Below are 15507 nucleotides of genomic sequence, written 5' to 3'. Positions count from 1 at the left end.
TGGTGCCCCTGTGTTTGGACGGAAAGCTGGGCCTGGGACGAGGGTTCCCTGCCCTGCGGTTAACTCTCCGTCTCCCTGTGTGACGGGGCCTGTGGCTTGGAATCGAGTACCTAGACCTGTGGTTAACTGCCCCTCCCTGTGCACAGTGGTCTGGGCCTGGCCTCGGACTGCCTGTCCTGCCGTTAGCTCTCCCCCTTTCCGAGGTCAAGGACCCAGCATTGTAGGGGAGGTGGCTGCAGTTCCACAGCTGACCTCTGTGTGGCAGCACTCGGTGCATTGAGTCACCCATCATTGCTGTTCCCACCTCACCCAGTGAGAGGGAATTTCCTCGGTGGTGTTACAATGCTATAAGATTGCCGGAAGTGCTGCAGAAATCCTGCGTGTGTAAAGGTACAGCGGCGAATCATAAGCAGATACGAAGGAAATTCCCGACTAATATCTCCTCGTCCTCACCTCATCTATCTCCCCAGAGTGCAGCAATTCCCTCACAATGATCTTGCTAATCTCCTCCCAGTAGTATGCGATATCTGCCCTTGATCCTGGCCATTTATTGTTTTTTTTGAGCCCTTTCAACCGATCATTGTGTTTATATTGAAATCATTAATTTTGCGTGGGTGATCTCTGAGAGTGTGTCTGGGAGGAAGCAATCATTCGGAATGTTTACTATTGAACCTAATTCGAGCCTGCTGCTCCCAGATCTGCTCACGTCCACCTGTAACGTCACTCGTTTATAACATGCCGGAGACATCTGCTGGCAGTCACAGGTACTGCGCCAGTCCGCACGGCCTGCGGGAGGGAAAACTCCTGTCCGCTATTTGTAGCGGAAGTTGTAGATTTTCAGAACATTACAATAACTTGCATTTCTGTAGCACCTTTCACAACCTCAGGATGTCCCAAAGCGCTTTATAACCAATGAAGTACTTTTGACCTATAGTCACTGTTGTAATGTAAGAAACACAGCAGCCAATTTGCGCACAGCTGGCAACCACAAACAGCAATGTGATAATGTGACAATGACCAGATAATCTGTTTTTGTTATGTTGGTTGAGAGATAAATATTGGCCAGGTCACCGGGGATAACTCCCCTGTTCTTCTTAGAAATAGCGCCATGGAAGAGAGCAGACGGGGCCTCGGTTTAATGTCTCATCCGAAACATGACACCTCCGACAGTGCAGCACTCCCTCAGCCCTCCGCTGGAGTGTTGGCCTCGATTTATGTGCTCAAGTCCCTGGAGTGGGACTTGAACCCACAACCTGCTGACTCAGAGGCGAGTGTGCTGCTCACTGAGCCACAGCTGATACCATAGTGAGGGGAATAAGTCTCGTGTCTGCCTGGTCTTCCATCTATCCCGAGCTGATGTCGGGCCCGATGTGATGGTCTGGGCTCTGGGGAATGTAAAGTGTACATGGGTCGGATATTCCGGTGCCTCACGGAATATTTCCTTGCCCTTTCAATGCCAGGCCGACTGTTGCTCATGGTAGTCTATTCTGTTCTTGTCTCCCCAGCTGTCCCGTGGACTCTGCACTCCTGGCTCCAGTCACTGCACACCTCGCTCACCCAGCGCCGCTGGCCCGTCACTCTCAACCTGCTGAAGGAGTTCGATGCTGTGAATGACGTGTACAGTCAAGAGATGATTTCCCAGGGACTGTCCCTGATGTTCGACATATTCCGCCAGAGCAAGGTGCAACACCTCATCACAAACCAGCATTACTTTACAACAAAACCGTTCTCTCTCAGATTGTGGTATTACAGGCCCCAATCCTACAGATTGTGGTATTATAGGCCCCACTCCAACAAATTGTGGTATGACAGGCCCCTTGGGTATTATAGGCCCCAATCCAACAGATTGTGGTATTATAGGCCCCAATCCAACAGATTGTGGTATTATAGGCCTCAATCCAACAGATTGTGGTATGACAGGCCTCAATCCAACAAATTGTGGTATTATAGGCCCCAATCCAACAGATTGTGGTATGACAGGCCTCAATCCAACAGATTGTGGTATGACAGGCCTCAATCCAACAGATTGTGGTATTATAGGCCCCAATCCAACAAATTGTGGTATGACAGGCCTCAATCCAACAGATTGTGGTATTATAGGCCTCAATCCAACAGATTGTGGTATTATAGGCCCCAATCCAACAGATTGTGGTATGACAGGCCTCAATCCAACAGATTGTGGTATTATAGGCCCCAATCCAACAGATTGTGGTATTATAGGCCCCAATCCAACAGATTGTGGTATTATAGGCCCCAATCCAACAGATTGTGCTATATAGGCCCCAATCCAACAGATTGTGGTATTATAGGCCTCAATCCAACAGATTGTGGTATGACAGGCCTCAATCCAACAGATTGTGGTATTATAGGCCCCAATCCAACAAATTGTGGTATGACAGGCCTCAATCCAACAGATTGTGGTATTATAGGCCCCAATCCAACAAATTGTGGTATTATAGGCCCCAATCCTACAGATTGTGGTATTATAGGCCCCAATCCTACAGATTGTGGTATGACAGGCCTCAATCCTACAGATTGTGGTATGACAGGCCTCAGTCCAACAGATTGTGGTATGACAGGCCTCAATCCAACAGATTGTGGTATTATAGGCCTCAATCCAACAGATTGTGGTATTATAGGCCTCAATCCAACAAATTGTGGTATTATAGGCCCAAATCCTACAGATTGTGGTATGACAGGCCTCAATCCAACACATTGTGGTATTATAGGCCCCAATCCAACAGAATGTGGTATTATAGGCCACAATCCAACAAATTGTGGTATTATAGGCCCCAATCCTACAGATTGTGGTATGACAGGCCTCAATCCAACAAATTGTGGTATTATAGGCCCCAATCCAACAGATTGTGGTATTATAGGCCTCAATCCAACAAATTGTGGTATTATAGGCCCCAATCCTACAGATTGTGGTATGACAGGCCTCAATCCAACAAATTGTGGTATTATAGGCCCCAATCCAACAGATTGTGGTATTATAGGCCCCGATCCAACAAATTGTGGTATTATAGGCCCCAATTCTACAGATTGTGGTATGACAGGCCTCAATCCAACAAATTGTGGTATTATAGGCCCCAATCCAACAGATTGTGGTATTATAGGCCCCAATCCAACAGATTGTGGTATTATAGGCCCCAATCCAACAGATTGTGGTATTATAGGCCTCAATCCAACAAATTGTGGTCTTATAGGCCCCAATCCAACAGATTGTGGTATTATAGGCCCCAATCCAACAGATTGTGGTATTATAGGCCCCAATCCAACAGATTGTGGTATGACAGGCCTCAATCCAACAGATTGTGGTATTATAGGCCTCAATCCAACAGATTGTGGTATTATAGGCCTCAATCCAACAGATTGTGGTATTATAGGCCTCAATCCAACATGCCATTTGCCTTCCTTATTGCTTGCTGTACCTGCACGCTCGCTTTCTGTGTTTCCTCTACAAGGACACCCAAATCTCTCTGAACACCAACATTTAAAAGTTTCTCACCATTTAAAAAATATTCTGTTTTTCTATTCTTTCCACCAAATTGAATAACCTCACATTTCCCCACATTATACTCTATCTGCCACCTCACTGCCCTCTCACTAAGTCTGTCTGTATCCCTTTGCAGACGCTTTTTCTTCTCCTCACAGCTTACTGTCTCACATAGCTTTGTATCGTCGGCAAACTTGGATACATTACACCCGGTCCCTTCATCTAGGTCATTAATATAGACTGTAAATAGCTGAAATTACAGGTCCAACAGATTCTGGTTTTACAGGCCCAGTTGCGACAAACTCTGAAATTACAGGCCCTAATCTAACAATATAAGTTACATGACCTCTTGTTACACAATGATGTTACTGGTCTCACTGCCACAGTGGGAAGTTCTAGCAAACTTTTAATATTACAAATCTCATTGAAACAAACTCTTACTGCAGACCCAGTGCTTTGTCCATCTAAGTCCCTGACCAGGGTGGCTCAAACCTGTGATAGTAACAAGATGTGCGGGGGTTACTGCCTCTGACTTTGGACAGCACGTGGTCTATGATGGAGCATGTGGTCTATGTGGAATAGCCCGAGATTACTGGGAGCTGAGTGGCTCTGCCTGGTGGGCTTGAATCATTCAATTGACTTGACATAGTGTCCCTTTGTGTTACATTTTCAGAACAATGCTATTATTCAACAGCTGGCAGCTATCTTTAGTCACTGCTATGGTCCCTACCCTATCCCTGTGATCCAGGAGACCGGGGGGAAGACCAAAGCATTGCATCAAGGCGGTGAGTACTGCATGGAACTAGATGGTAGCTTCATCTTCAGCAACAGCAACACTGCAATCCTGCCCCAGGCTTTTGCACCAGGGAGCTGTGCTTGGTCCCCACGGAGGCTAACCTTGCCCGCGCACAAACCTTGACGCGCAGTGACTGTGTCGAGGCAGGTGCCAAACAGAGCTGTTGCTCGAGTGGACTGAGAGAAACTAATGGACACTATAACCACACCATGGCATAGCAAGAAACTTAGTGTCCACTGCAGTGGTTGGGAATGGGGTGTGTCTCGGTACTTGAAGATGAATGAGCCCTGTTTCGTAACGAGAGACCCTTTGTTATCTTGCAGCGAGTTTCACAACACAAATTCTCCTCACTGTTCTGGAATAGATAGGGGATGGCACCAAGGGTCAAAGGGCAAGCTAAGGGCTGTGTATTGGGTTGGGGCCAGAAGGCAGAAGTGTCTGAGTTTGATGTTTTGCTGCTGAGGAAAGGATCAATGCCACAGGCTAATGTTGGGTGCATGAAGTGTCCTCCTTATGGATGGCCCTTTGTAGGTTGTGTCACTTGGAGCATCTCGGAGACTTTGCCTGAATATTCCACTCTAGGTAAAAGCTCTTTGGATTAGACTGCCCTTCCCCGGAGTTATCACTGGATGGGGAGGGTTCTGTAGGTCAGGCTCCCTCCCCGGGGGTGTCAGGGTGTGGGGGGAGCGGGGGGTTCTGTAGGTCAGGCCCCCTCCCCGGGGGTATCAGGGTGTGGGGGCACGGGGGGTTCTGTAGCTCAGACCCACTCCCCGGGGGTATCACAGGGTGGGACGGGGGCTTCTGTTGCTCGGGCCCACTCCCCGGGGGTATCAGGGTGTGGGGGGCGGGGGGTTCTGTAGCTCTGGCCCACTCCCCGGGGGTATCAGGGTGTGGGGGGCGGAGGGGGTTCTGTAGCTCAGACCCACTCCCCGGGGGTATCACAGGGTGTGGAGGGGCGGGGGTTCTGTAGCTCAGACCCACTCCCCGGGGGTGTCAGGGTGTGGGGGGAGCGGGGGGTTCTGTAGGTCAGGCCCCCTCCCCGGGGGTATCAGGGTGTGGGGGCACGGGGGGTTCTGTAGCTCAGACCCACTCCCCGGGGGTATCACAGGGTGGGACGGGGGCTTCTGTTGCTCGGGCCCACTCCCCGGGGGTATCAGGGTGTGGGGGGCGGGGGGTTCTGTAGCTCTGGCCCACTCCCCGGGGGTATCAGGGTGTGGGGGGCGGAGGGGGTTCTGTAGCTCAGACCCACTCCCCGGGGGTATCACAGGGTGTGGAGGGGCGGGGGTTCTGTAGCTCAGACCCACTCCCCGGGGGTATCAGGGTGTGGGGGGCGGAGGGGGTTCTGTAGCTCAGACCCACTCTCCGGGGGTATCACAGGGTGTGGAGGGGCGGGGGTTCTGTAGCTCAGACCCACTCCCCGGGGGTATCAGGGTGTGGGGGGGGAGCTTCTGTAGCTCGGGCCCACTCCCCGGGTATGGGCTGAGGTCAGAAGGTGGGTCACAGTCGTAGATTGACACTCTCTCTCTTCCTTCCTCAGATCCCGTTCCCCTGAATAACCAAAAACAGTCGGACATCACATTCCTGGTGGAGGGGAAACCATTTTACGGCCATCGGACACTGCTGGCCGCTGCCTCACCCAGGTACAACCTGTGATTCACCAAACTGTGAGGCAGGCAGTTCTACTAATTCCCAAATAATACAATGTGCTGATGCAGGGAGACCCTATTGGCTCAGTCCAATCACATTTTGTTCATTGGAGCTGCGATTGTTAGGAAGTGATTCATGAAGGCAAGAGTAAGAGATTGTTTGGGCCATATAGCAACTCCAGGGTGAAAGTACCCAGTAAATTATAGTGTCAGGTGCTGCTGTCTGTACATTCTCAGTAACCTGTACCTCCGACTGTGCAGTGTCTGGGAGGCCCCTCCTATTTCTCACCTACATGCTGCCCCTTGGCGATATCATCTGAAAACACAGCGTCAGTTTCCACATGTACACTGATGACACCCAGCTCTACCTCACCACCACTTCTCTCGACCCCTCCTCAGTCTCTAAATTGTCAGACTGCTTGTCCCACATCCAGTTCTGGATGAGCAGACATTTTCTCCAACCAAATATTGTGAAGACCGAAGCCATTGTCTTTGGTCCCCGCCACAAACGTCGTTCCCCAGCCACTGACTCCATCCCTCTCCCCAGCATCTGTCTGAGGCTGAACCAGACTGTTTGCAACCTAGGCGTCATATGTGACCCTGAAATGAGCTTCTGGCCACATATCCGCGGCATAACTAAAATCACCTTTCCAACATCGCCCGTCACCGCCCTTGCCTCAGCTCATCCGCTGCTGAAGCCCTCATCCATGCCTTTGTTACCTCTAGACTTGACTATTCCAACACACTCTTGGCTGCCCTCCCACATTCTACCCTACGTAAACTAGAGGTGATCCAAAACTCGGCTGCCCCGTGTCCTAACTCACACTGAGTCCCGTTCACCCATCACCCTCTGTGCTCACTGACCTACATTGGCTCCCGATTAAGCAATGCTTCGATTTCTAAATTCTCATCCTTGTTTACAAATCCCTCCTTGGCCCTCACCCCTCCCTATCTCTGTAATCTCCTACAACCCCACAACCCCCCCGAGATGTCTGCGCACCTCTAATTCTGCCCTATTGACCATCCCTGATTATAATCACTCAACCATCGGTGGCCGTGCCTTCTGTTGCCTGGGCCCCAAGCTCTGGAACTCCCTCCCTAAACCTCTCCCTCTCGACCTCTCTTTCCTCCTTTATGACGCTGCTTAAAACCGACCTCTTTGACCAAGCTTTTGGTCACCTGCCGCAATTTCTACTTATGTGGCTCACTGTCAAATTTATTTGTTTTGTATTAAAACCACTCCAGTGAAGTGCCTTGGGACGTTTTACTACGTTAAAGGCGCTATATAATTACAAGGTGCTGCTGTCTGTACATTCTCCGTACTGTCAGTAATCTGTACCTCCGATTGTGCAGTGTCTGGGAGCTGCTGTCTGTACATTCTCCGTATAGTCAGTAACCTGTACTTATCACAGATTGGTGCAGAATCCTCTATTTTTATGTAAACTTCAAAGGGTGCTTTGCTACATTTCTTTGACCAATCGAAGTGGCACGTGTGTGAGAAGGACTCGTCCACCCCTGCTATCAGACAATAAATGTGTCGTTGAACCACTGAACAGAGTTTTCCCGGAGCGGGACAAACTTGGTGTGTGTGGTTTAGGGCTCCTACTCCCTGTCCAGCCTCATTGCTCGAGAGTTACCCGAAATGGGTGCAGCAACATATTTATTGCAGTAAAGAATGCCTTGTATATCCGGGGTCATTATTCGATGGATGTTTTTCTCACTCTTAAGGTTCAAAGCACTTATTACTGCCTCCCCTTCTGCCGATGCCAAGACCCGCAGCCCCATCGAGATCAAGGATATCGGCTACAGCACATTCAAGGTAACTACCAGCAGAGTAACAAATTCCTGTTATAACCCGGTAACGGGTTAACCCCATGTAATCCTGGTGTATGTGGTCCTGGTGACCATCCCCGTGTACACCTGGGGCTGGATTCTCTGGCCTTCTGCGCTCCGTTTTCCGCCCCAGTGCGGCGGTAATGAGGTGTTCTGGGCGGGCAGTCAGCTTCCAGCGCCCCGCAGCAATCCTCGGGTCCGGTTTAGCGGCAACGCGGAGCGGCAACGCGGAGCAGCACCGCCCGGAAAAGCTGCGCCCGGTGTGAAACGCCCCTGGTTGCGACACTGGCGCGAGTTTGAGCTCCTGCCTGACCCGCCCGCCCCACAGCGCGCCCCGCAGTGACTGCCTGGGAAATCGGGCAGTGCAACGATACCGACAGTGGAGCGGTGAGTAATGGACTCCTAAGGGAAGTCATGTTTGACAAATTTGCTGGAGTTCTTTGAGGATGTAATGAATAGGGTGGATAAAGGGGAACCAGTGGATGTGGTGTATTTACACTTCCAGAAGGCATTTGGCGAGGTGTCACATAAAAGGTTACTGCACAAGATAAAAGTTCACGGGGTTGGGATAATATATTAGCATGGATAGAAGATTGGCTAACTAACAGAAAACAGAGAGTCAGGATAAATGGTTCATTCTCTGGTTGGCAACCAGTAACTAGTGGGGTGCCGCAGGGATCAGTGTTGGGACCCCAACTATTTACAATCTATATTAACGACTTGGAAGAAGGGACTGAGTGTTACGTAGCCAAGTTTGCTGACGATACAAAGATGGGAGGAAAAGCAATGTATGAGGAGGACACAAAAAATCTGCAAGAGGACATAGACAGGCTAAGTGAGTGGGCAAAAATTTGGCAGATGGAGTATAATGTTGGAAAGTGTGAGGTCATGCACTTTGGCAGAATAGATCAAAGAGCAAGTTATTATTTAAATGGAGAAAGATTGCAAAGTGCTGCAGTACAGCGGGACCTGGGGTTACTTGTGCATGAAACACAAAAGGTTAGTATGCAGGTACAGCAAGTGATCAGGAAGGCCAATGATATCTTGGCCTTTAATGTAAAGGGGATGGCGTATAAAAGCAGGGAAGTCTTGCTACAGTTATACAGGGTGTTGTTTGGCCACACCTGGAATACTGCGTGCAGTTTTGGTTTCCATATTTACGAAAGGATATACTTGCTTTGGAGGCAGTTCAGAGAAGGCTCACTCAGTTGATTCCGGGGATGAGGGGGTTGACTTATGAGCAAAGGCTGAGTAGGTTGGGCCTCTACTCATTGGAATTCAGAAGAATGAGAGGTGATCTTATCAAAACGTATAAGATTATGAGGGGGCTTGACAAGGTGGATGCAGAGAGGATGTTTCCACTGATGGGGGAGACTAGAACTAGAGGGCATGATCTTAGAATAAGGGGCCGCCCATTTAAAACAGAGATGAGGAGAAATTTCTTCTCTCTGAGGGTTGTAAATCTGTGGAATTTGCTGCCTCAGAGAGCTGTGGAAGCTGGGACATTAAATAAATTTAAGACAGAAATAGACAGTTTCTTAAACGATAAGGGAATAAGGGGTTATGGGGAGCGGGCAGGGAAGTGGAGCTGAGTCCATGATCAGATCAACCACGATTGTATTAAATGGCGGAGCAGGCTCGAGGGGCCATACGGCATACTGCTGTTCCTATTTCTTATGTAAGTGCGATTGTTCTTTTAATTTTTTCAACGATTTGTGTTGTGGCGTGGGTAATGTTTTGGGAATGTTTTTGTGTTTTCTTTTAGGTCCTCCCAGCCCCTCCCAGACATCTCACGGAGCGCTCCCGGCTCGACTCTTTAACTCGGGAGTTTTCCATACTTGCACCACGAGAGGTGTACAAAGCCTCCCTCCCCGACACAGGGCCCAGCTGCGCAAACTTACCGACTGAGGCGCAAACTGTCCCCGGTCGCTAACTGTCCCGCCCCGCCGACATTATCGCTCCCAAAATACAAAAGCCTAAAATCACTGAACCGTGTACACCTGGTGTATGTGATCCTGGTCACTGACCCCATGTACACCCGGTGTATGTGATCCTGGTTACTGACCCCGTGTACACCTGGTGTATGTGATCCTGGTCACTGACCCCGTGTACACCTGGTGTATGTGATCCTGGTCACTGACCCCGTGTACACCTGGTGTATGTGATCCTGGTCACTGACCCCGTGTACACCTGGTGTATGTGGTCCTGGTGACTAATCCCGTGTACACCTGGTGTATGTGATCCTGGTCACTGACCCCGTGTACACCTGGTGTATGTGGTCCTGGTGACTAATCCCGTGTACACCTGGTGTATGTGATCCTGGTCACTGACCCCGTGTACACCTGGTGTATGTGGTCCTGGTCACTGACCCCGTGTACACCTGGTGTATGTGATCCTGGTCACTGACCCCTTGTACACCTGGTGTATGTGATCCTGGTCACTGACCCCGTGTACACCTGGTGTATGTGGTCCTGGTCACTGACCCCATATATACCCGGTGTATGTGAGCCTGGTCACTAACTTTGAGTGTCTTGGCCAATATTTATCCCTCAACCGACATCACCCAAAGTGAATTAACTGGTCGTTCATCTCATTGCTGTTTTTTGTGGCGTTTCACTGTGCAGTTTGCCTGCTGTATTTCCCACAAAATAGCGGTGGCTACACTTCAAGAGTACTTCATTGGCTATAAAGCCCTTTGGGATGTCCTAAGGACATGCAAGACGCTATAGAAATGCAAGTTCTTCATTTGTGGAAATGTTATTTTCAGTCAGCTGATTAGTATTGGTCTTGTGCACGGTCTCACGCTCTGACCCTGTGATTTCTCGGCAGTGCTTGGTTCAGTATATTTACAACGGAGGGACAGAGGGACTGAACATCAGTAAAAGCCAAGCCCTGGAGGTAAGATGTCCTCTTCACCTAACTGCTCTCTCTTCGCCAGCGCTCCTTCCAAGTCCCGATGGGTGTGCTGTTGGAACATGGAGGTCGAATTCTCCTGCCCAGCATTCCCATATTAATGGTGCATTGATAGGGCAGTGTGCACAATTAGCCACACCGGGCCAGGGAAGGACAATCTATCTCTGCTCCCTGTCCTGATCATTCGCTGGCAGTGTTAGTTATCTGAGATTTCCCAGGAGAGACTTGGAAAAGCTTACATTAACACTTAAATGGGTAGGGAGTGTCCATGATCGGGGAGAGTGTCCATGGGCCGTGGGAGGGGATTAATTGGGCCGTGGGAGGGGCTTACAGGGCCGTGGGAGGGGCTTACAGGGCCGTGGGGGTTGTGGGAGGTGGTTACAGGGCTGTAGGAGGGGGTTTCAGGGCTGTGGGAAGGGGTTACAGGGCCGTGGGAGGGGCTTACAGGGCTGTGGGGGTTGTGGGAGGGGGTTACAGGGCTGTAGGAGGGGGTTACAGGGCTGTGGGAAGGGGTTACAGGGCTGTGGGAAGGGGTTACAGGGCTGTGGGGGTTGTGGGAGGGGGTTACAGGGCTGTGGGAGGGGCTTACAGGGCTGAGTGGAGTCTATGATCGGGGAGAATGGATGGTGCAGTTTTGATGGACATGGGGAGATTTGACTCACTCTCGACCCCTCACTTTACTCAGTGCTCATGGCCCTGTCTCTGTTCCAGGTTCTCTCAGCTTCCAGCATCTTCAAACTAAAGCCTCTGACACGCCACTGTGAGGTCATCTGTTCACAGAACCTGACGCTGGCTGGCAGCCCACACACGTACCGACAGGCCAAGGTGAGGAGAGGCTAGCAATGTCCTTGGTGTAATCCTGCTCCCATTTCCATGCAGCATAACGTGCAGTGTCCTGCGTTAATGCTGAGCATTGCAACAGCACAGAAACAATTAACGGGGTCAGTGAAAATCGTCCGGGTTCTACAACCTGTCGACAAGCCGTTCTGTGGATCATAATCCAGGCTGACACTACAGTGCAGTACTGAGGGAGTGCCGCACTGTCGGAGGGGCAGTACTGAGAGAGCGCCGCACTGTCGGAGAGGCAGTACTGAGGGAGTGACGCACTGTCGGAGAGCTGCACTGTCGGAGAGGCAGTACTGAGGGAGTGCCGCACTGTCGGAGGGGCAGTACTGAGAGAGCGCCGCACTGTCGGAGAGGCAGTACTGAGGGAGCGCCGCACTGTCGGAGGGGCAGTACTGAGGGAGTGACGCACTGTCGGAGAGCTGCACTGTTGGTGGGGCAGTACTGAGGGAGCGCCACACTGTCAGGGGGCAGTGCTGAGGGAGCACCGCACTGTCGGAGAGGCAGTACTGAGGGAGTGCTGCACTGTTGGAGGAGCAGTACTGAGGGAGTGCTGCACTGTCGGAGGGGCAGTACTGAGGGAGCGCCGCACTGTCAGAGGGGAAGTACTGAGGGAGGGCCGCGCTGTCGGAGGGGCAGTGCTGAGGGAGTGCTGCACTGTCAGAGGGGCAGTACTGAGGGAGGGCCGCGCTGTCGGAGGGGCAGTGCTGAGGGAGCGCCACACTGTCAGAGGGACAGTGCTGAGGGAGGGCCACACTGTCAGAGCGGCAGTACTGAGGGAATGCTGCACTGTCGGAGGGGCAGTACTGAGGGAGGGGGGCAGTGTCGGAGGGGCAGTACTGAGGGAGTGCTGCACTGTCAGAGGGGCAGTACTGAGGGAGTGCTGCACTGTCAGAGGGGCAGTACTGAGGGAGTGCTGCACTGTCAGAGGGGCAGTACTGAGGGAGGGCCGCGCTGTCGGAGGGGCAGTGCTGAGGGAGTGCTGCACTGTCGGAGGTGCCATCTTTTGGATGAGATGTTTAACTGAGGCCCTGTCTGCTCTCTCGGGTGGACGTAAAAGATCCCACGGCACTATTGAAAGAAGAGCAGGGGGCGTTAATCCCCAGTGTCCTGGCCAATATTTATCCCTCGACCAACATCAGTCGAGACAGATTGTCTGGTTATTATCACATTACTGTGTGTGGGATCCTTCTCTGCACACATAGGCTGCCGCGTTTCCTACTGGAGTCAGACTTGCACTCACAAACTTCTGACTCCGAGGCCAGAGCTAGCAACTGAGCCACAGCTGACACCTAATAATTTCCTCCTATTCCTATCAATTACCCTTCCCACTCTTCTACTGCAGGACTGACGCACAGCGAGATATGGTCCCATATGTAGGTCTCAAACCTCTGCCAAGTCATTATTCTTCCTGTGGGAGCCCAGTGACTGGCTGTCTGAGGTTGCACTGCCCAATGTCATACCCTCAAGGTGTTGACACTGTCCAGCAGGGGGTGCTGAATAGTGAGTGGAAGCCTGAGGTGGGAGGAGGGATGTAGTCTGGTCAATTGCTATCCCAGCTCCCTCCGAGATGGATTCGTCCCTCGGGAATAAATCTGGAGTTGGATATTGATATTGAAAACTGATCCCAATAAGACAGATTAACTCAGATCAGGTTATGGATAGATTTATTGCGCATGGCTACAAGTAAATGGTTGCTACCTGTGGACCAATGTCCTGGTTTTCTGCCTTTTGTGAATTACTGCACTGAAGGGCTTTGATAGAATAAATAAGGAGGGTCGGTAACCAGGGGACACAGATTTAAGAACCAGAGGGGAGATAAGGATATGTTTCACTTACGCAGCGAGTTGTGATCGGGAACGCGCTGCCTGAAAGGGCGGTGGGAGCAGATTCAATTATAACTTTCAAACGGGAAGTGGACAAATACTTAAAGGAACAAATTGCTGGGCTGTAGGGAAGGAGCGGGGGACTGGGGCGAATTGAATCGCTCTGTCACAGAGCAGGCACAGGCATGATGGGCCGAATGGCCTCCCTCTAAGCTGTACAGTTCTCTGATTCTGTCCTCTGAAGATCTGGTCCTATTCTGTGCAGGTTCTCGAGGCCTCGGAGCTGGTCTCCTACTGCAGTGGATACTTCCTGAAGAACATGCTGCCTTTACTGGAGCAGGACTCCTTCCAGCAGCTGCTGCAGAGCCCGACACACAAACATCACGATGTTCTGACAGAGCTACAACAAGCTCTGGCCTCCAGGATGCAGGCTGTATCCCAGCCCATCTCCAAGGAAACCATGGTGTGAGTTTAAACCAGGACCCGAATGCAAACTCAGCCTTTGGATGATGGACAGTGCCTTTTTTCCTAAAATATTGGAGACTTCGATTAGCTTACATTCTCTGTGGATCTGAGTGCTGTGGTGGTGATCTGTGTATTGGAGAGGCTCTCTCGGTCCGTCTCTCTCTCTCTCTCGGTCCGTCTCTCTCTCTCTCTCGGTCCGTCTCTCGATCTAACAGATCAGGACTACTTTGGTCACTAATGTGGTGTCCAGCCCACAAAGGGACTAAAGGGGATCAGAGCCTTCTACCCTGGGCAAGGATATCATTACACCACCTCTCCTCTCCTCTTGACACTGTCTCATGTTTGATGGTCATTGTGCCATTATCAGAAAATATGGGTGCATTGCTTCTGACCTCTCTTCCACCCCTCCCCTTCTCGTTGCCCAAGGACCCCACTCCCATCCCATTTCTCCACTCAGTCTCCACCCATGCTCATTTTAATCTAAATCTGGTCCAATCCTCTGGCTGCATGTTTGCTGTGGGGAGCTGTGCTCTCTGGGCAGTGCGCCCACGGTGAGTGAGCAGCCAGCAGATGAGGTTCCTGGAGCTAGCATTGTCCCTCTGGTGCATCATGGCTGGGATCCTGCCATTCTCCACCCATGGTGAACGGCTTCCCGTCACTGATGTTAAACACCATGTGATTCAGACAGCAGAGGTCAGAACAACATTTTGCAAGTTGGAAGAGTTGAGATCATTTCATGCAACATCTTAAAATTAAACGTACCTACAGTGGGCTGACTTGAGGGTCTCCTTCAGTGGGCGGTCTGTCTCCTGGGACACTTGGCCTGGGTCAGTAATCTCTCTGATGGTCTCAGTGAAGTAGTGTAGGACCGTGAACACATGCCACTAAAGCATTGAAAGCCCAGCTGTGCGAGAGAGCGGGAATCACCACCAGCTTTCTTTAATGGGCTGACTCACAATTATTACCCAGAGGGTCGATTGATATAACTCCACCGAGCCTCTTGGCTGTTTACAACCGAAAGAGAAAGCAGAGTGACTATTTATTACTAATGTGCAATACTGTGTATAAATTATTGTTCAAATGATTCTTTATGCTTAACTTAATGTTCAACGTATTTTCTTTGTGTAAAAGAACATTTTTTATTAACCTGGAGAAGACTATTTATAAGGAGTGACAGAAATCAGTGTTTTCATCAGGTATGAAAATCAAATGAAGGATTTCACGACTGTGACTGATAATTTACAATGTTGAATGCATTGATGCCTTTAACACTGTGTGTGCCTTTTATAATTAAACAGGACTCCGTTCCATTCTGTCCTCTTGTGTGGTTTTGTGTTTTTCAAGGGCTTGTAGGATGGGGTGGGGGTGTCTGAATTGTTTGTATCTTCAGTCACTTGGAGCAAGTGGCCTCCTCCTGACGTCCCCACTGTCCTGGATAACAATGTCCAGCCAAGTTAGTTCACGCCACCTGATATTAAGAGGCAGCTGACCACACTGGACACAGCAGTCTCCCGGCTGTATTGCTGAAGAACTATCACTCCCTTAGCTAAGCTGTTCCAATACAGCTATGTCACTGGCATCAACCTATCAAAGTCAAAGACTTTGCAGTTATGTGCTAGCCACACAAGGGAACATCTGACCCAGCTAATTACTGGACTATCAGCCTCCTCCCAATCATCATGAAAC

General features: G+C 50.6%; 1 protein-coding gene across 1 annotated transcript in view; it reads left to right on the top strand.

The window, feature by feature from the left end:
• LOC139227747 (ankyrin repeat and BTB/POZ domain-containing protein 2-like) overlaps positions 1 to 15123 on the top strand; it is a 47695-nt gene extending 32572 nt beyond the window's left edge. The window contains exons 11-17 of the mRNA XM_070858742.1: positions 1506 to 1681; positions 4173 to 4284; positions 5833 to 5935; positions 7670 to 7760; positions 10604 to 10672; positions 11399 to 11512; positions 13622 to 15123. Of these exons, the coding sequence (XP_070714843.1) occupies positions 1506 to 1681; positions 4173 to 4284; positions 5833 to 5935; positions 7670 to 7760; positions 10604 to 10672; positions 11399 to 11512; positions 13622 to 13825 (869 nt within the window). The 3' untranslated portion in view covers positions 13826 to 15123. The remainder of the gene's footprint in view (positions 1 to 1505; positions 1682 to 4172; positions 4285 to 5832; positions 5936 to 7669; positions 7761 to 10603; positions 10673 to 11398; positions 11513 to 13621) is intronic.
• Positions 15124 to 15507: the final 384 nt, after the last annotated feature.

Source organism: Pristiophorus japonicus, chromosome 17 (genome assembly GCF_044704955.1).
Source record: "Pristiophorus japonicus isolate sPriJap1 chromosome 17, sPriJap1.hap1, whole genome shotgun sequence".
Taxonomy (NCBI): Eukaryota; Metazoa; Chordata; class Chondrichthyes; family Pristiophoridae; genus Pristiophorus; species Pristiophorus japonicus.
This window is presented reverse-complemented; position numbering and strand designations above follow the sequence as displayed.